The sequence below is a fragment of the Manacus vitellinus genome, unplaced genomic scaffold (genome assembly GCF_001715985.3).
Source record: "Manacus vitellinus isolate BGI_N305 unplaced genomic scaffold, ASM171598v3 scaffold_70_pilon, whole genome shotgun sequence".
Classification (NCBI taxonomy): domain Eukaryota; kingdom Metazoa; phylum Chordata; class Aves; order Passeriformes; family Pipridae; genus Manacus; species Manacus vitellinus.
The window spans coordinates 1,504,640-1,526,602 of record NW_021940754.1 but is presented as its reverse complement, the minus strand read 5'-3'; the positions used below and the strand labels follow the sequence as shown (position 1 = coordinate 1,526,602).

General features: G+C 43.2%; 1 protein-coding gene across 1 annotated transcript in view; it reads right to left on the bottom strand.

Annotated features, from left to right (window-relative positions):
* SPRED2 (sprouty related EVH1 domain containing 2) overlaps positions 1-21,587 on the bottom strand; it is a 34,870-nt gene extending 13,283 nt beyond the window's left edge. Inside the window, exons 1-4 of the mRNA XM_008929030.2 lie at positions 21,386-21,587; positions 13,307-13,484; positions 11,769-11,937; positions 8,916-8,980 (exon numbers count right to left, since the gene is read on the bottom strand). Of these exons, the coding sequence (XP_008927278.1) occupies positions 8,916-8,980; positions 11,769-11,937; positions 13,307-13,484; positions 21,386-21,402 (429 nt within the window). The 5' untranslated portion in view covers positions 21,403-21,587. The remainder of the gene's footprint in view (positions 1-8,915; positions 8,981-11,768; positions 11,938-13,306; positions 13,485-21,385) is intronic.
* Between the last annotated feature and the right edge of the window lie 376 nt (positions 21,588-21,963).

The window sequence follows — 21,963 nt, the reverse complement described above, 5'->3', positions numbered from 1 at the left end:
GGTTATGTGCCAGGCAGCCATTCCCTAATCCCTTCTGCTGCAGCACAGGAAGTTGTCAGTCACAGCTCTGCCCCCCCGGCCAAGGCTGTCTCCTTCCAACAGTATTTACACCCTGTGCAGGGTCCACTCTGCCTGTCACCTTCAGAGCCAGTGCCTGGGGCCAGGAAAGACACCCCAAATCCAGCTGGTGCCTCCTCCTCAGAGTGCCCTGGGACAAAGAGTTTTGTTCCAACACAGCAGCCAGCTGTTTGCTGAAAGTCACTTCCTCAGGTTGAATATTAAAATAATGGAAAAGGTCATTCTCTGTCTTTCTGTCAAGCACCCCACAGCTGAAAGAAAGGATTGTAAACTTCAAAGGCTGACTGCATAGCCCAGATCAAAGAAGGAATCTAATGGAAAACTATAGTCATACCATGTATTTTCAAGGTAAAAGCCACATTTGGCCACAGCACACCCACACTGACACCACCTCAGCTATTCTGTCATCTCCTTCTTGTCTCGATCGAAAGATGAATTTCACAGTAGCAACATGAAGGAGGAAAATGCCTTAAATCCGAAGCCAGACTCAGACACGAGTGCAAGAACCATCTTACTTGTACCACCGGGTCTTGCAGAAGGCGATGTATCCAGGGCCAGGGGGCATACGATGAATTTCAGGTGTCACGATGAATATTAGTGGGGTGGAAGAGGTTTTTTGCCGCCCGCTCAGTCCCTCGACTCTTACAGTTTCCCTTGAGCCAGCACTTCTGCTTTTCCAGCCCTACAGCGAGCTGGCTCCAGGAGCCAAACCACCGGAAAAGTATTCGCTTTCTTTTATAGGGCTGGTTTTTGGTTCACTTCCCCAGGCCGGCTCAGCGCTGGGTCAGCCGTGCTAGGAAAAGGGGCATGGAGGAGCCCCCTCTCTGCTCTGGTCATGCTAAAGATGCACCAGTCAAGTTGAATCCCTCGGCTGTGGTTTCACATAGGTGCTAAAATATCTCCTGCCACCCCAAATCCTGCTCCCCCACACCAGCTCCACTCTTGGCATGGCTGTGCTGCGAAAGCAAGGTGGGGGAACTGAGCTGGCTGGAAAACAACTTGCTTTTCACAGGCTTCTTGACTCAAATCAGGTCCCCCCCCCCTTACATAATGGTGAAGAAATGCCCTGGGAACCATGGCTGAACAAAAGCAAAGGTAAAAAAAAAATAAAATAACAAAAAAAATCCTTTCCCACCCCGTTTTACTGTATGTTAAGAAATGGCAATTTCATCTTGGCTGTATTTTGTTTCTGACACATTTGTGCCTTAAGCACACAAATAAACTAAAGCATTTAGCTCCAGATGAATTAAAAGGGAACACGCTCATAAACAGCTTCACACTTTAACTCATCACACAGTTTAAGTACATTACTACACAGCCAATTTATTTTTTCAGGAGACAAACATGCAGCTGGTTGATTGCAAGTGTGAAATGGTGCCACAACACACTGATCACAAACTCACCAGCCAGAAACTACGAACAGAGAGAGGCACCACTCAAGTCACCTTTGGATGTGGAAATCTTACAGGCAGGTTTGCTGGTGACCCTTCTCATCCTAAAGCCTCATACTGCAAGAAAACAAGGGTTTCAGTAACCTGAAGGTTACTTAAATATTTGAGTGCAAGTTTGGTTAAACGTAACAAAAATAATTAATAGAGTATAAAAGGTGAAGAGCTGGCACGCTAAAGCATGCCATCATATCATCATCTAAGTACAGGGAAAGGCCAAACTGGGTGTTAAAAAGATAAGGAAGAGAAGGAGAAAGAAGGAAAGAAGGATAGATATCCTTTGAACTGCTGGGGCAAACCAAACAAAACCAACACCTAACTGGTGCACAAATTACAACACAAGCTCTGGCAAGATGCAGCTATAAGGAAACTTCCACCACAGCAGAAGATCAAATTTCCATTTCCTGCAGGATATATCCCAATCCCAGTGCACAACCAACTGTGTTTGCATGTGGGAATGGTACAGAGCCAGAAAACACACTACAAACATGGTCTTGAGAGGAAATATTGTGACAAGAGAAATTGCTTACCCTCAGCAAGGTAGCTCAACACATCCCAGTTGCAGCTATAATTAGCTACATAAAAATTACACGACAGCAAGACTTAGAATACCTGATAGCAATACAGATATTTTCTGCTTAATATTTTGTTCTTCTTATTCGTAATTCACTTAAGAGTGAAACAGTGCCAAAGTAACTGAAGTTCAATGCATTTGGGAATTGTGTTGAACTGCTTATTCCTGACCTGCAGCAAGAAAAGTATGCTTTGCCTATCAGAGAGTGACACAAAAGCAAAAAATCCAACATGATAAATACAATAAAGCAATACATAAATTTTGCAAGACCCCTATTCCCCCTCCTTTCTTTTAAAGGAAGCAAATAAAGCTTCAAATTTACCCCATGAATCTCTCTCCTACCAGCTCCCCTGAGCTCCACACTACATCTCATGGATCTGTTATATACACAAGAATAAATGGATTTTATGTTCTGTGTACCTCCAACGCCACAGTAATTTTCACATTTCCTTCTGCCCAGATGACAGGCTATGAGAAAGCAAGGACAATCTATAGGCTGAAGTAGATAGTAATTGCCCCCACAGTTTTGAAGGACTTAAGTAAAAGAGCAGCTGCCATCCCAGACAATACCTCTGTTTCACTGGCAATAGTATTAAATTATCAGTGAGTAAACCTTGCTTGTATTGGTAAAAAGACAAAAAAAAAAAAAGGTTAATTTCCAGCATCACTGGAAAGAAACAGGAGGTCCCGAAAGAAAGGAAGAAACTTAACACTAGAAAATAAACCTGACAGCCAGAGAAAAAACTTTCCACTTGACCTTCCCTACTGAAAAATCTCTTTGAACATCAGTATCCACTGCCATTGAGTGTCATGAATTTGTGTGGGCAAAGTTAACCTGAAGGCATCAAAAAACCCCCAAACAAACAACAAAGGAAGGGATAAAAAGCAGCTAGCCTTAAAACAGCTGGGTATTCAGGACCTTTTCACTGTTTTAGTGGCATCTCTCCTGCCTTCTGACCCCCGGCACACAAGCAGGAAGAATTCCACTGAAAAGCCGATACACCCTGGGGTTAATGGGAAGAAGGAAAAAAAAACAAACTACAGATAAACCAATGACTTCAGCCTCCAGGACTACCTTGGTAGTGAGCCTGCTGGAAGAGATCAAGGCAGAGCTCCCAGTGCTGAAGTGCGAGGAGTGAAAGCCGTGTTCAGACACGACGAGCGCTCGCTGAACTGGTGCTGCACTGACTGCTCGGGTGCCGGGCAAGGATGCCCAGAGCACCGTGAGAGACTCAGCTATAAAAGAGTATAAAAGAGTTCATTGGTCAAAGCCAGCTAAGGCTTCTTTTTGTTGGTTTGTTTGTTTGTTTGTTTGGGGTTTTTTGTTGTTGGTTTTTTTTGAGGGAGGGGTTTGAGCCTGCTGGTTTCTGTGTGTGAACTTCTCTCTCCTTAGCAAGTACTTTTTTTTCTTTTTTTCCTTTTAAAATCTGAATTAGAATAGCTGTGGTTTACAATGTGAGTCCAAAATCCAGACATCAGAGGATGTGGCTAGCAGCAATGAACCCTCTGGCTGTCCAGGCACAGCGTAGCTGGCTGCTGGGCAGGAAGAAGAACAGAAGTGAGGCCATCGAGTCCTGTCACTGTGACAATCCCCTCGTCACTTTGCTCAGCCTCACAGAGCAAACAAGGTGGATTTGCTGAAGGTGACAGCCCCATCATCCCCACAGAGGGCTCTGCTCCTCCAAAAAGCATTTTTCCTGTCTGCTACTCTAGCACAGCGTCAAGAAAAAGGAAATTGCAGGCTCTTGTGGCTCCTCAATCCCTGAGCACAACTTCTGACAGAAACACATCAGTGCTTCTCTACTCTCGGCAACATCTTTTTCCACAGAGGGGTGGGATGAGATGCTCCAGCATCCCACAAAACTTACAAATATATTCCAAAGTATTTGGACCGGGTTTCTGCATGTCTACTTTACAGAAAAAAAGCTACAGTGGTTCTTTAAAAGAACCATCTGAATGTGAAACGTCCGAGCCAGCAAGAAAAAATTACATTTACTGTTTATCTAATCTAACTAACATAAATCTTATAAATTTTAATAGTAAGGCTCTAACACGCTTGAGGCCCACATGGGAGATGAAAGTAGACAAAAGGTTACACGGAAAGGCAGCAGGGAGAAATCTGTTTTTTTATTTAGGAAAGCAGAAGAGATGCAAGGAGGACTGTAATGGCAACATCTGCCCCAACGTGCACCACTCTGGTGGGGAATGGGTAATTGTGCCTGTCTCTAAAATGACTACCAGCACCATCCATGTCACATAACAAACTTCCTAACTCAAACATCCTAAGCACAGGAGTCCACGTTCAAAAGGCACAAGGGGCACAGGATCACTCCAAACACACGATTTGGTGGTAAAAACACAAGTATGAAGACTCCTACTGGAAGAAAAGCAGTGGCAGCAAGATCTTCACCTTAGTGAAGCAGGAGAATGTTTTCCCTGTCTTGTAGTTGGGGAACCAAGGTAAGCAAGCTTTTAGCCAGGAGTCAACAAGGGAAGCAATGAATCAAATGTAGGCGCCTCGAAACACAACTCTGTGGCTCAGCCATGGGCCTCTAGATCATGCCTGCTCTACTTCCAAAATTTTGTAGGTCTCACTTTGAACAAAAACTAGGTTTTTAAAAACATTATTATTGATTACATGAAACAGCTGTGATTGTACAGTGCATGTCAAACTTAGTAAGGCTGAGTTTTGCTGTTTTCTCTCTTATGTTCCCCCTAACCCAGAAGGAGACTGCAGTCATTTTTTTAGAGTCACAAACCAGAATAAACATGGGAGCCGCTGCTCCTCCTGCCAGTGGGTGTCTTTTCTTTAGCACTAAAGCAGGCACAAGGCTGCAGATTTATCTGAAAAACACATGAGTGGTGTTTCAGCTGAACTGGTCATAAGGTTTCAGAACAAAACACCTCTGCTTTTTCAGATGGGATGCTAAAAGAGACCATTTCAGGCACTCTGAAGACTCTGGAAGACATTGACCTTTTTTCCTTGGACTCAATTCACATTTTTCACTTTGTGGTCATGTGGGATTATTATCTGTAATTGAAAGTAAAAGTGTAGATTAAGGAAAAAATTTTACACAAGAACCCAATTATATGACAAATTCCGTGGCCGAGGAACTATAGAATATATTCAGCCTGCATTAAATGTTACTTCTGAAATGAATGTTAATTAAAGAAGGCTGAAGATGCAGGCTGGATGGATGAAGACAAACAGAACAATCTCAGCCTGTTGCAATGACAGTGTTTTCCCCAATGGAGACAGAACGGATGGCCAGTCTTACTCAGATTGCATCTCTTGAGAGGACGATTTATAATGTACAAGACAGGAGAAATTTATTTGCTAACATATGGAAAACATTTATGGGCTCTTCTGAGGATCTGAAATTAAAGAAACACAACTACATATTGTTAAAACTTCTAAATGGAGATTTCATTTAAGAAATAAGCATTTTTCAACTCGAGTCAGTGACATTTACTTCTATATACTTTTGTTTTCTGCCCTATCAGGTACGAGCTTCAGAACAGGGGTCTGCTGTAGGTCTGAGCCACAGGAAAAGCCTTAGTTGGCAAAGTCCTGTTTTTAAAGATGTAACCCATGCTTAAGGAAGATGGATGGGGAGCATACACCACAGGGATGGGGCAGGGTACTGCTGCCCAAGTTATCATCCTGGCACTGCAAGTTACTGCGATGGGAGGAGATAAGGCTCCTGACACCAAGCAAATGTTCACACTGCCACAACTGTAGATAATTCACCCCCTCAGAAACAAAAAAAATAAATCCACCTTCTGGTACAAGAAAATTATTTTCTACTAAGCCACACAAGAGCATAGCCTGAAGGGGAGCTCTACCTCTAGGGCAAAACTTCTCTTTCCCATGGAAGGCTGGATGCCTGGAAGGGCTGCATAATGAATAAACGAAGTGGATGATGCACAAGTTGCACACACAAAAATATGCACATCCCACGGAGCAGGACCGGAGCTAACATTATAAAAGCCAATGGATTGACATTATAAGGTCAGTCAATATCCAACAGCCACGTTGGAGTCACGGCTTCTATGCAACGAGGGTGATTGTTCTAAAACTGGTTGGTGCAAACATCGGTGCACGATGAACTCAGGGTGGCCGGTCACAAAGCATCCTAGGAAATGTGAGGTTTTGGACTGCTGTGCTTGAACAGATTGAAACATCTTCAAGGAGAGCAGGACCTCGGGCCAAATACTTGAGGCAGCAGTGCAGCAGGAACGGCTGGGATTTTCAGAGATGGGTAAATGACTGATTAAATGACTCAATCATGCAGATGCTTTTGAAAATTCTGCCGCACGCAGTTAAGTTTATTCATGCATGAGTGGGAGAGGGGGAGGACTGTGAAGATTTTAATAACTACCCTAGGAAATAAAAAAGAACAAATGTACTTTCTCTTTAAAACACAGGGTGGGGGAAAAAAAAACCCAAACCCAAAAAATACACTGCTGTGGCTGTGAAAGAGTTTACAGAAAGTTGCAGGGAAGTTTTGTGTGGAAGGATGACCAAGTGAACTATGATACACTAGTCAAAAATATGTGCAAAGAAAGAATGAAACAGAAGGGTAAAAATAAAACATTTCACAGCCCTATCAATTTCTTCCAGTTTTAAACTGCTCCATGCTTCAGTATGTTATTTCTGGCTTATGCAGACTTCATACTCCACCATAATCTACCAGATAAATAGGAGCTGAGAGCTTTGAAGAGCTGTAGGAAAAGGAAAGACTTAATCTCAGGAAAACAAAGAAAAAATATTAGGGAAGAAGATGCCCCTAAAGCCTTATTTCTGCAGTATAACAACACATCTGCCCTGATGCAACAGCTCGACTTAACAGCACCATGAGAGGAAGCACCACCAGTGAAGACCCTCTTGCTCTCTGGAGAACACAAAAACATGCAGAGAGCGCTGCCATCCAGGGCACAACTCATCCCCCAGATCCCAAAAAAATCCTGACTGCTGCTGAGGTTTCCCTGCTTATTGAGGATCTTCTTGCTCCTTCTCCATCAGGAATCCTACCCATAAATATCTGCATAGCAGGGAGTTACCTGTCACCTCCCTGGGGTCAAGACAGTGGGAAAAATCTCTCATAGTTTTGGCCCTTCACTTTGATTGCAGGAGTTTGAGTGATTTTGATGAAGCTGGAGCACCATTCATCCAACTTTTCCAATGCGAAACAACACCTACTTAAAGGCAACAAGTTCTTCCTCCTGGTAAAAAGCATCCTACGAGTTTAATAATCAACACTCAACCTCAAGATTGAGTGTGTGGAGAAATTCGGGAGCACTCCCAGGTCCCTAAACATCAGCCAGTAGGATTTTAGTAAAAAATATCCCTTCTTATTTCCACAGGCTACTTTTCACTGCTTAAACACTGAGTATTCCCATGTGTAACCCAGTGAGAGCTGGCACACACCCACCCAAGGTACATTTTGACAGTCATTCCCTTTCTGATGAGCACAGAATAGCCACACACACATCAAGAGTGACTGTCCATCCCCAGCAGAGCACAGCTCGTCCGGTGAATCTGGGAGCAAAACAGCACATATCGGTAAACGGCTCTGGCTCCACCGGTGCCTCCCCCCCGGTCTGTCCCATCCCAGAGCCTATAAATCACTTCTGGCAGGTAGTTGGGAAGCAGCTGCTAATGATAGTTTTGCTGCAGAGTGCAGGAAGTCACCTTTTAACCCTGCCTGCTGTTGTTTGTCTCCCTGAGCCTTGACAAAAGGACAGATGCGGACAACGTGCCAGCCGTCGGGAGGATCTGGTCAAAACGCGGCAGGGAACCTGACCCGGTCCCACACTTGGTGAAACACCACCCTCAAAAACACCTTTTGGCTTCTGGTGCTTCCTGGTACCCCTTTTCAAACAGCTTGATGCTTGTACTCATTTCTTTCCCCATTCACCTTAACGATCCAGGGAAGTATCACAAAGACAATTTTGTGATACTGTTGCTGCACAGGGGATGTCCCGCCTTCCACCCTCCTGGCACTCAGGCCCCACAGAACAATGACATTTATAATATACTAATGCATATATATATGTGTGCATGGGGGGCTGCAATCTAAGGTGAGCAAATAAATTCAATAAGACAAAGTATACACTGAGTAACTCATTTTCAGCCTGTGAAACAGCCCTGACCAGATCCAGAATTTCACCTGACAGGTTTTTTTATTTTTTAACTTTCCTTTTAAAGTGTGCAAGTGTAGCCACTTCTGTTTCAGCAAAGCTCCAAAATACATTTTAGACAACACCACAAATTAACTGCAAACAACTAACTCTTATTTAAGTCACTGCTGGTTAGGCAGATGGTACATTACTGTGCCTTCCTCCACCTAAAAAGCCACTTGTTTGAACTTTCTACATTTTATGTACAGGTGAAACATCTTTAAAGTTGGCTTCTGTTAAGAACTGTGATTCAAAATCTTATTTCCATGAGTATGTACCTGAGTAGCAGCCACCTCCTTGAGTTTGTAGGAAGCTTCTCATGGACAGAGAGAAGTATTGAGAGGTGTGTGTGCACCACTCAGACTAAGCCACAGGAAATTTGAGGGTGACTATTTCTTCACTTCTAGCCCCTGACATCATCTGCTCCGACATGCTTTTCACGTGGCAGTGGGAGGCCAGAAGAAACCCAACATTCTGTAGAGGATATACTTCCATCAAATAAAACACACCCAATGGCCAAACACGATGGTGGCTGAAAGCCAACCCTGAGGCACAAAAACAAAAAACCCTTTCAAACTTGACCATGTAAACCTGAGCATGAAAGAGAACGACCTCGGGTGACATGTACTTACAGTGAAGACATCATCATCGCCGACCTCAGCCTCGTTGTGAAGGGTGGACGAGGAAGTCGTAGATCCTAGGAAAAAAAAAAAACCAACAACTTTTTAAACACGACGACATTTTCATGCAAACTTTGTTTTTTTGGTTTTTTTTTTTTTAATCGGCCCGGTAAAGGTTTGGATTCTCACAAGTTTGTGTGTTGCAGATATGTGAAAGAGTGGTTCAAACTAAGGAAGAAAAACCCATCTTCTGGGTTTTGGAAAGGTAAAATCCAGGCTAGGTTTGTGAAGGTAAAATCTGAAAGTGTCTGTAAAAGCAACTGTGTGGCTGGCAATGCTAATTAAGAATGTTAAAAATAGCAGTTACCATTTCCAACTACAGAAGACTTTAATTTCTGTAGAATGGTAAAGCTATGCACTAATCAGTGCTTGAGGCTATATCTGCAGCTGTCAAGAAACCATATAAGAGTTTTTCTTCACATATTCCCTAAATCTGGGGGCAAAATAGCCTTTTGTTCAAAAAAAAAACAAACCTGACTTCGAAAATGAAGAGTTGGACTGAGTTTTTTTCTCCTTCCAAATCTGGAAGTTGTTATATACTCTAAAGGTCTTCTCTGTTATCAGCTGCTTCTCAGAAAACCACCCTGCCCCACGTAAGCAAAGCATTTGAAAGGAGTTGATATGTGTAAAACCATAGAAAAGAGTAAAATATTGGGGTGCCATTTTCACTAGTTATGTGGTAATCTTCTGGAAAAGTGGGAAAGCATATTAAAAAAATCTTCTTCCAGTGTCTTTCCTCACCCTGTGGGTGTTCCCCTCTGGAGCTGCTGGAAAGCCCAGTCAGCACCCACATTCCAGAAGGGCATCACAGAGGGTGGCACACACCATTGTTGGACTTGACAGTAAATTTATGCTGTAGTTAAAAGGGGGTGACCCCTCTCCTTATACTAGCCCCTCTTCCTGTCTGGCTTCACCCTCCATGAGGCCTCCAAGGAAGTTGGGTGCAGCAAGATGGTCTTGGGGGAGAAATCCCAAGTCAAAGGTCTATTTTTCTGCTGTAAGCCCACTGTTAGACTGAATTACAGCCACATCACATCTCTGACCAAAATAGTTGAACGGTTTGTACCGCCTTCATTCTGGAAATTTGTTAAAATAACGTGCTTTATATAATGCTATCAGCACCAGCCTTGGCTGCTCTCAGTTGCATCATCATGAAGATGTGCAGAGCTAAGTGCGAAAGCCCACTTAAAACACTGAGTAATGTGGAAACATTTGTGCCATTTGCTACATTAGCTTTAAAGTTAAAATACCCCAATGCTCTATGGAGCTGCATAGGATTCCTGTACTTGTGCACCAAACTTCTGATGCTACAGGGAATGAACTGCAGGTTAAATATTAACAATAAAGCAGTGATTTCACGAAGTTCCGAATGCACAGTCAGCTGTGCTTAATATTACCTGCTAAATTCGATCAAGTATGTGAACAAAAAATGAATGACAAATGAAGTCGGCTGCCCGACGCTGTGTGTGCATGAGCCAGTTATTGTTGTTCATTCAGAAAGCCTTATTTGGAAGTTAAGGAGGAACACATTCATGAGGATCAGCCTGTACTGTTAATGGGATAAATATAGATTTGCTGATTTTGAAGCATCTGAGATGCAGCAGAACTTGATTTTAAATACCTCCACTGCAAAATGGATCAAAAAGAGCAAAACAGGAGTTGCCAAGTATCGGCATCTCCAAAAGACCACTCAATACAGATGAGTTATCACCTCCTTGAAACTTTGCACAGCCCCGTGCCACTTACATAAAACATCACTTTTATGACTCAAAATGCTTCACAGTTTTAGCAAGAAGAAGAAAGTGGAAAGTCTGGCTGTAGCTTCTTCATGTTAATTGCACAGAAAAAAGCAAATGAGTAACTATTTGAGAGCATCCTTCCTCTAACTGATGAGGTATTTGCCAGCAAGGAGCACTGGAGGATTAATTGTCTCCCACTATCTACCATGATTAATTGTCTCCCAGTATCTACCATTTTCATGTTAAAGCAAGGACAGGGTATCTAGAACATTAAGCTGTCTTATGGAGCTGGTGTCCTCAAAAAATAATACACATCTGGACGTATATTTGAGTGAGTATCCTCAAAAAATGATACCATCTGTACATAAAAGTGTCCCAGTCACACAGAGGGAGAAGGCAAAAGGTTTTGAACCACTAAGTCCCTACATAAAGTGGCATGGTTAAAAAAAAAAAATCAAGAAAAAAACCCCATGAAGAATCAAATGTCATTAAAATAAAGTACAATAGAATTATAGCTGTATTACGATTGCCTGATTGCAATGAAATGGGAAAAGGAAAAATTTATGACAACTTCAAAGCACGGGCAATTCAAACGCATTTTTTGCAGAATTAAAAAAACAACACCCCAAAACACAACAAAGTCTTCAAGAACTACCATTCAACTAAGAGGATGCAGACAAAACTAATTACTTCAAAATAAAACCAAAGACAAACCAAAGTTTTATTCAACTCCAGGCAAGAATTAATCCTATGATTTAACAAAGACTTCAGCAAGACGAGCTTTGACTGCACATAAAGAAGAGCCTGGGTTGTTTGAGTTGCCATCACTAGCGTGAAACCCAAGCCTATCAAAGAAAGCAATAACAACAAACTTGATGATAATTAAGGGTGAGAAGTGTGGACAGACAGGATTGAAAAATACTTGGACTGAAACACCTTATCTCCTTAAGGGAAGAGAAAACTCATTTCTTAGAAGCTGATTTTAAATCCATCCCTCTTCCCAGCTCCCTGACTCAAAACCCCTTCCCCACTCTTCCAAGGCTGGAAGCATCCACCTCCATGCTACCTTCAATGAGGTCCTCGATGGCTTTCCTCACTCCTCTGTCGAAGGCTCGAGCATCGGCGGGGCTTTGAAAAGTGAGCCCGAACTTTCTGTTGTCAACTTTCCAGTGGTGGAAGGTGGGGTTTGCCTTCGTGTACACCAGGTCCTTCTTCACAAAGCACTCCAGAACCACCTAGGAGGGCGTGAGCCCCAAAAGAGGAGCAAAGTCACTTTTCCCACCCCAAGGACACGGCCGGCACCATCTCAGGCCGGACCCAAAAGCAAGCCAAGTCATGCCTCGCGTAGGGGAACATCCTTCCCCACCAAACGATGACTAACAAACACCAGACTCTGTAATTGTTCTCATAACCACTGCACATTCATCTTCTGCTTGTGCTTTGAGTAGGCGTTCATTCCATAGCGCAGGAGCCTATTTTAGACCCAGGCTCAGCATTGGCACAGGTTAAGCTACTGGGGGCTCAGGTGGAGGGAGAACCTCTTCCCTCCATAATTTTGCTCAGCAGAAACTTTATCCACCACCAGCAGCAGATTTGGGAGGAGCTGCCACATTCCCCTCACCGTTTTTAAATTGTTCACCCCCAGCCAGACACTCATCTCAACATTTGCTGTGCCAAAAACCATCTCTAGGGTGATGCTCTGGGAGAACAGGAATGGCTTGTCATGTCTTACTCCATCCCCCAAAACCATAAGCATGACTCCCAAATAATATCAAAAAAAGCATCCTAAGCAAAACAGAATTGCAAAAGACAAACTACAACTGAAACAGCTTTAAAACACCAGTCTTTTTGAAAGCAAGATCATTTCTGACTCCAATAATGCAGTTTTGGAGCCTGTGCAGGGAGTGCTATTTTTAAGCCGGCCCATATCTTCACAGGAGTCTATTTCAGAAGAATCAAACATATAAAAACGAGATAACAAACTGTAACATCTAAAACTGCCCCTGGAAATCAGGAAAAGGCTTTATTAATTTGATTTGTGCAGGGATAGAAGAGAGCTCCTTTTTAGATAAACAGCTACCAGGAGAAACCGAGTGTGTCAATTCATAAGAGACAACTTGTCTTCATATTCTCACTCAGCTTGTTCAAACCTTGAACGGCACGCAGCATAAATAATTCATGGCCCATTTTAAAAGGCTTGCGCTGCATTACTCAGTGCAATGTGACTGGCTTCATGGGTTCTTTACACTTCAATTCACTTCTCACTTACCCCCGCTAGGTCTTAGGAAAAAAAAAAGAAAAAAAAGCCCCCAAAACAACACAGGCCCTCTTTCATTCAAAGGGGATCTTTGCATGGATGTCAAAAATTTACTTGCTCCTTCCAGGTGGCAGCTTGCCAGCCTAGATAGCAAAAGGTGGCAATTCCAGATGAGGATAGGTTTGTTTCGTCCAATCTGCTATTATTTGCACATGGCTGTTTTTTATGTTTTTAAAAAACAAACAAACAAACAAACAAACAAAAAACTTGCACAAGAATACAATAGCAATAGATTTGGGATAATTCTCATTATAAGAACAGACAAAAGTTGAATTAGGGTCTATTACCAGTTTGTCTTTCTGCCTTTCACCATGGATTAGAAATCCACTTCTTCCATTGCCCTCCGGGTACGTGACCTTGCAGACGCCAACTCTACTGAGACCGCCTCCTTCTTGCGGCAACCATCCCCCACTGGAGTCATCTCGGGTCATAACCACAGCTTTGACTCGCACAATATAGCTGTCACTGCAATGGTAACAAAACAAAAACAGAACCTTTTGTGAGCATCACACAGTCTCATCGCAGTGTTTTTCTCGAGAGCGGCATTTAGATGGCGCTGGGCTGACCCCAGCAGAGAGTTCCTGCCCAGGATGGAAGTCCACCTCCGTGACGGATGGCCTGGACCACTCAAGCCACCATAGGAAAGAGACCCATCAAACAGCAAGGGAAGAACCCATTGGGCTTCCAGATATTAACAATACAGATTGAACAACCCATGGTTCCTGACGCTCTTTCCCTCATGCAGCTGGGGACAGGGACCAAGAGAGTGGGGTGAACAAGGCAGCACCCCAAGGCCACCTTCTACAGGGCATGCATTGGGGCATCAGGTCTCCAAAGTGCTGGAAGGACACGTGGAGCTCAAATAACCCATGCACAAAGTGTTTCAAGTTTTTTGTGATCAAATTCTTGAAGTGGGTTTTGGAAGATGACACTCAAATTCCTTTGCATCTGGGACAGCCTTGGGAATCAGCTCAGCTCAGGTCATCAGGACTACACCATGTCCCTAAAACAGTTTTACCAGCATTTCAAGGAGCTTTGAAAGGCAGAGCATCACAACCTCACAAGAAACTATTCTGGAAGCACCTAAGATTGGGGGATAATCCAGATGCCCACCGCAAGAGCTCAAAAGAGCCCCCACAGCGGGTGGCTCTGCTCCCCCAGGCCTCCTGCTCCACCCTTTCCACAGAGCAGTCACTCCTTCATCTGCTCGGGACATGACCAGGGTCACTCAGAAGCAGAAAGGCCACCACAGAACGCAAGCAAAAGAAAAAGAAAGCACCTTGCACAGAATACACAACAGACCTCGAGCTAAAACGGGTTGTCCCCAGCACAGAACTGCTGGGCAATACCCAAATCAGATTTTGGGTCCTTGATGCTGCCACTGAATCAGTGCAGCCCATCACATGTTGGACATGGATTAACATGTGATGCTCAGGACAGCACTGGTAGCTGTGATGCCCTCGCAGGGAGGTCACCACAGTGTCAACCAGGCACAACCAAGGCACTGCTGGCTGCAGAGCTGCCGAGGCACCCACTGGTGCCCACAAAAGTGCTGCAGGGCACTCAAACCTGAGAACATCAAAAAAAAAGGACGCACAAAGAAAACTGCCCAAGGATTGTCCATCTCCAGGCCACCAGGTGAGCTCACCAGAAGGAGGAAGATCAACTTGCTCCAAAGGGCTCCAAGAGGCAGCCCTTCAAAATGACAGGCACTATCCTTTAGGAAAAGAAATTTCTCCCTGAGGGAAGCTCTGTATCCGGACATTTTCCCAGCATCCTGTACAACATGACAACAGAACCAGTATCCTGTACAACATTACAAACAGCAGTAGCTTTCTTCATTCTGCACCAGGTAGAACCGCCTCTTGTTTTCCGACATAATTTCTGCAACACTTTTGTAATTCAGGTGCTAATACTTAAAGTCCGAGTTTCCCTTTCTCTAACATGACAGACCTAACATCTAAGCAAGCAGCCTCATGGAGCCTACCTGAAGGCAGTTTTGAGGACAAATCAAGGGAAGCAGTGAGCATCTTTTGGGACCAGCTCATCCCTTCTGCAGCCAGAGAGATCTCACCAAGCACACGCTGCAATTTTCCCTTCACCGCCTTTATTTTATGGATATGCCAACTTTCTCACTGCCCCTACACAATGAGGGCAGTGCACAGATGCTTGAAGTTCATCCCCTGTTGCTCAGAGGACTTTGCACTGGCTGAAAAAAAGCTTTTCAGCACACTCAGATACGTGGCCCATGGGGTACCACAGCTGACACACACAAGGCAATCAGAGAAACTTTGTTCTTAAGAATATTTTTGCTCCAGTCCTTAAAGCAGCATCCTGGTACAGAAAACAAGGCAAGTGTGTCTATAAAGAGATCCAGTTACCTTTTTATTTTTTAATGAAAACCCATTTCTAGATTTTACAATAGCAACTTTAATCTTTGACTTCCTGATACTCAGAATTAAGCAAAATACCTCAGCTCATTTCCTACTGTGCAAAAACTGAGCTGCTTCCAGACAAGACAGTTTTTGTTTTCTTCTCTGTACCTTTCCCATACGGTCTACAAGGATTAGCAATTAGCAGATGAAGAAAAAAAGCAAGCCAACTATACATTTCTATATCGTTCTACAGTTCCCCAAGGATCCTTCCTAGACTTATTTTTAGCTCTCTTCTGAAGTCGGAGCCGCTCAATACGACCTTCTCTCCCATCCTCCCGCAAAAGTCATCCACACACAAACTGCTGCTTCTACTTCCACACTCAAAAATTGCCACTGGCATTATAGCTTCCTGCAGGATTTACCATTCACTTTTATGGCAGCAGTTGGAGCCTTGGGCAGTCCCAAAAGTAATGTCTGCCTTCAGTTACTCTGCTGCAAAAACAGTCCACTTAAAGGAAAATTAATCAAGTAGCAGCTACTCAGTACTTTGTGATTCCTACCAATTATTTGTGTTTCCATCAGCTCTCAGTAAATTCTCTAAGTTTGTAGTTATGTTTGAATACTAGTGGATGCCTACACATTAAATTTAGGTGCCCTGACTACTATCCCTGCCCATTATAATGATGACCTGGTGAAGCACAAAGCCATATGGTTTTCATCTTCATATCCACACTGATACTGGGACCTGTAGCTCTTACAAACTCTGCCACCACATGCCAAGAGAATACCATATAAACTGCATTCTTCCCATCCTGGAGAGCTACCTCATTAAATATATCAAGTCAGAAAACCTAGTTTCCATCCCCCTACCATGGCAAGATGCCCTCTGTTCCCCTATTAGAGCCCTGTCCAGCAGAAGGGTTCACCTTTGGCAGGGCAAGCAGAGCTCTGGCTCTGTTAATGTAATCCCCTGGCACGCTTTCCTGCAGGATCAAAAGTCATCAGTGACGCTGGGCTCCCTGCAGAGCCCCGTCCCCACTCCCACTGTGCTCCAGCCACAGGCACATGCTTCCCAGAGTGCAATCTATGCCCAGGCACTTGGGGAAAAAGGAAGAAAAGACTGAAGGAAAGGAGGTGGTTAAGGGTTCTTAGGGCTTGACATCTTGATTTAATCACTGGATTAGGACTCAGAAGCTGCACGTTGAAGTTTCAAGGCTATGCACAGCTTCCTTCAGTCTTCTGTCTAAATCCTGCCTGCTGCTTCCATCCACAAGCCTAGAATAGGCAATGCTTCTTTCCCTCATGCCAGTGTTGATAAATACTTGGGAGGTACTCAAATATTTCAGGTCCATATAAGGACCTCGCTTCCTTAGTGTAAAAGCTGTTTATTTTCTTTGCTATTTAATTTTACGCGACTGCATCAAGGCTCTCGCTGGTTCCAGGCATTCAAAATCCTGAGGAGCAAAGGAGCAATCTGCAAATCCCAAGTGCATGTCACTGCTGAAACCATGATGCACCGAGGCAGTGAAACACCTGCATTTTTAACGTGGCACCTGCAATTTGACTCTTTCAGGAAAAACGGTTAATGAGGTACATGAAAATATTTGGTCTGTTACAATTAATGAGATACCAACAGCTAAAAATGAAACAGTTAAAGAAAAACCCCACAGCAGCCTTAGTTCCCCTTGTTTTATTGGCTTCTTAAAACTTTTAAGACTACTCTAACTGTCGGGTTTATGGCCTACGTGTTATGCATTTCATGCAAACTATTCTTAATTATGTTCTTAAATGGAATACTTTGCTATCTTAACCCTACAGATTTGTCTTCAACAGCCTTAAAAGCTTGGGAAGAAAGTATCTGAAGGGATTACCCAGCTGCATGGCAGCTGGCCAGTATGTTCCAGGGCTGCTCCAGGTTGTCTGCCCGTCCCATCCTGAGTAAAAAAAACCAACAAAAACAACAACAACAAACCAGAATGAACTTGGGGAGTAAAGGTAGTGCTGAAAAGCACGTTCTGTTTTTATTGGAAGGAAAAGAAAACCCTTTAAAAATTATAGCTTGTGGGTGTGGGTATATATATAAAAGTATTTAAAAAACTGTGTGTGTGTGTCTGTGTGTATAATTGCTATTCTGGAGGACACTGAGCATTTTCCTAAACAAGAAATAACTGAAGGATTACCTTTGCCATCACTGAATGCCAGTTTTACCTACAGCCCAACTTACAAAGCATTTGTGTGTCTAAGTGGTGACATTTAAGGCTGATAGAAGAGCTTTCCCCCAGCATGTACAAACGTGGCTGACACCATCCAGCGCTTTCCAACATGAGCCACAATCACTTCCAGCAACACCAATGGGGGACAAAGCCCTGAGCTGCCTTGTATGCTCAATGTGGGCTTATGACTGCTATCCTGCATCCAGGACTAAACACCAAATAATTCACTTGCTAGTTAAGGCTTTAATCTCACCAGTGCCTTTGAAAAAGGAAGGTCAAAGTAGACAGCTCCCTTCCACCTGCTGCTCTTCTTCTCCACTTTGCTTCCAACGCAGCAACTGCAAATACCATGTGAGATGTCTAAAAATCCCAAGGGAAAAAAAAAGTAGACCAACCCACCACATTTACTATTCTTTGTTGAGTCACACTTAGCATCTAAAACACTTCCCAGACACATTCCATAATGCAATGATGTTTTTTCCTCCAGTCAAGCTACTTGACCAAAATATAAGCTTATAAACTTCCTTGCTAATGTAGCCATAAGGCACTTCAGTATTTTCCTCCCTTCCCAACTCTGCAGCCTACAAGACCAGGAGAGATTCAGGTCTCAAACAGAAAGGTAATTGCATTCAATGCGTTTCAAAATTATGGTCTGCTGTCTTTCAACAAATGCATTGACATTCCCAGATCCCAGGTTTCAGGGAAGAGCCAAAAGGACAGCAGGAGGCTGCTAATTCAACAGCAGCAGAGGTCAAGCTGTTCAGCTGAACTGGGCACATAAACACAATTCAAACTATTTGGATCCATGCAAACATAACTTTACGATCACTGGGGCATAACCTGTTCTTGGCTGAGCTGGATGTATTTCGCAGTGCCAGGTATTTTCCCTGCCCCAGCAGCTCTGGCAGCTGGAGTTAAAGCCATCCCATTCCGCCCAGGTGATTGCTGCAAATTATGCTGTGAGCATTCCTCTTTGCAGTTCATCCCACAGCCAGAAAGCAGTGACATTTTGGTGGAAGACATGAAAAACTGCTATTTTTGGAGTCACACGTTCTTGATTTGACGTTTGGTTTGTGAACCTTCCAGCAAGGGTGAAATATCTGAAGATTACAACCAGCATTTTCTCCTTCAAAACCTAATTTACCAATTTGTTGGAAAGCAAACTTCTGAGTGCGTGCAGCTACAGCAAAATAAAGTCGATATTTCCATACCAGTTGAATTTTCAGCAGGTTTGAAACTCTTTCAGTAAGTTTCACCATGAAAAAAAAAGCCACCTGTGCCTCTCTGGTCAGATCACATGTTAGAATGCAGCCTGAAGAAAACCATGGAAAACCTCCCAAAAGTTTTCCTTGCCCTCACTTCTGCACCATACCAGGAACATAGAACTGCTCTATCTGTAACCCAACCTCAGTATCACAAATTTACAATCTGTATTTTTCTGTCTTTCAAATCTAATACCATCAGAATAAAAAGGCATCTGGGAAATTTTAATTTCCACACAGTCAAAGTAAATACAAGACAGGTCAGTCTCCACATTCCTTGCTCCAGAGATGCTGGTCAAGAGCAGCCCCAAAGAGGGGTCAGGTCCTCCACAGCCAGTGCTCAGCAAGCCTGGGTTTGCTTCAAGCACTTCAGCGCATCCAAAAATCCTTCATAGGAAAAATTAACAGCAGTTTTGTTTGGGGGTTTTTTCACGAAGAAAAAGGACTTCTCAAAAAACCAAGACACCTGCAACAACCCAGCCACCCGCCTCCACATCTCCCTTAAATACCGAGGCAGAGAGGAACAAAGGAATCCTTTCACCAAAACGTGTGTTCAACATTTAAGGCTGATTTTATTGAGTTTACAAGAAGCAGCTCTATTCTAACCAGCTCAAATGGGATTTCATAATGCCATAATTATTTCAGATGCTTCCAGGAAGTACATGAAAACTCATTTTTAAAATACATACATACATACATATAAATACATACAATGTAGTCCTGCATGGACTACATCCATCTTTCAGCCTCCCCTGTGCCAGACTTGCCTGATGATCCCCACAAAGTGCTGTACACATGGGCAAAACCTCAAACAAACTGGCAAGCAGCTTTTAAGGGAAAAAAGCTGACTTGCAAGAATGCTGATGGGCAAGCAAAGATCCATTGATGCAGCTCAAGCGCATGGAATCTAAGCGGTCTCCCGGAAATCAGCTTATTATGCAAACAATATTGAATTAAAAAGAAAGTCTTAACAGCATCAGGGCAGGTTAATTTATGAGTTGTGTCTGTATAGAAGCATCTATGTAACATGTTGAAATTGTGTTAGAGCTATCAAAATCCACAGCAAATCTTGCCATAAAAAGACCCAAAAAGTTGGGTTTTTTTCCTATAAGACAGATGTGACATCAGTGGCATACACACACTCACAACAGAACTTTTAATGAAAACTTATTTCATTTATTTTAATGAAAATGTTAACGAAATTTTAATGAAAACAGAATCATTTAATGAAATCTGTAAAAAAAAGTTTTCTTTGAATTTGTTGAATGGGTCAATTTTGCAATAAATGGCTATAGCTGCATATGGTGGCATGTCTTGAAAAATTATAAGGGACGGCAGAAAACAAACAAAAAAATCAGTTAAATAACACAATACATTTGAATAATTTGGCCTGCAGCTTGTGCAGTACTGGCAAGAGTTGCACACTCAAGTCCTCCTATTTTTGTGCAAGAGTATGAAATATTAACAGATTACAAGGAAACTAATTAGTACTATCATTTACTGTAATGAGAACGGAAGTTGTTGTTGCATGACAGATGGTATTTGTTTTATATCACATGTAAGATAAGCAAAAATCACATGAAAGTTTAGCCAGGCAAACAGGTAGATCCATAAGATCTGCATCCTGAATTGATTCCCCCCCATCTCAAAAAAAGCGCCACAACCAAGTTCTACCCTAATTTTTTTTCTAACATACACTGACCTTAAACACTGTTAGAGCTATCCTATGCTACCTAACAAGCACAGCAACTGTATTCCATAAAAATAATTATGTATCCACGCCAACATAGACACAGTCTTTCTGAAAACTCAAAGTTTACAAAGGAAAGAAAAAAATCCAGAAATTGCTCACCCAAAGCAATTGAATTTCCCCCCACTATCCTCCATTTTCATCAGTGGAGACTACTTTATTTATCCCTCTGTAAACATCCTCCATGACACGTATGTTACAACTACAAAGGGTAGACAATATTTTGCAAATATAAAAAAAAATAAATTCTGTGACTCAATTCCAGCTGAATCTGTATCAGAGGAGGGGTGAGGGAGTAAGTAGGATAACTGTGGTTTAAAGCTAAAGGGTTTTTATCTTTTGCCAGATAAATGAACTTTAAAAAAAAAGAATACATTCTTAGCTACATCAAAACCAGCATGCACATTGATTTTGCCTTCCACCTCTCTTTAAATCTCCTACTTCATCAAGTGTCCATGGAGAGGGACATCAAGGGAAGCAGCTTCCCAGGGAGCATCTATTTTCCTCTCTGTATTTAAGAGAGGGTGCATGCTAAACCATTACTTCTGAAAAAAAAAAAAAAGAAAGAAAAAGATATGAAACCAGAAATGAAAGGCAGTGTTTCACAGAAGTAGTCTTACATATTCACTGATAAATCATATGCTGATTTAGACAACATTCAGAAGGGCTGTGGGGGCAGATGGGGGAAGGCGGAGAAAAAAAAAAAAAACACCAACCCAAGAGAAAAAAAAATATGAAACTATATCCAGGCAGAACACACACTTACCTGCTGGGGGATGCCATTTCCTCTACATTTTACACCCTCTTTGCTCCGTTTTACCATCATTGCCACCGCCAGCCTCCCGTGGCACTGGCTACCCCACGTCCCAGTGTCCCAGCTGGCTGCTGCTGGGCGAGGAAGCGGCTTCCCCCCATGCGTGATTCAGTCTCCTTGAGGGATGTGCTGCATTGTACCGGGTGAGTCATCCCAGAGGTATTCTGCACATTACAGCCCCAGCCGGACCATTACTCATTCGCAATATCCTCCCGGCTCGAAGAGCACAGGCGCACGCATCGACCAAAGATCCTCGCTTCCCCACCCCGGTTATAGGCTGGAAAAAAAATAAAACGATTACGATACAACCCCCATAAATCCATAAGGGGGGTGTTCAGCAGCAGCTGACGGGGCGAACGTGCTGCCCCGGAGGTTGCACCAGCCCGGCAGGCGCGGCACTCGCTCACCCAGGACTACAAACAGGTCCAAAGTTGAACGCAGGTGTCACATCCTCTGGTAAACCCGTCAGCACTTTGATTCCCCCAAAGCTGCTAACACAGCGCCGGGACCAAGGGTCCAAACAACTCAAC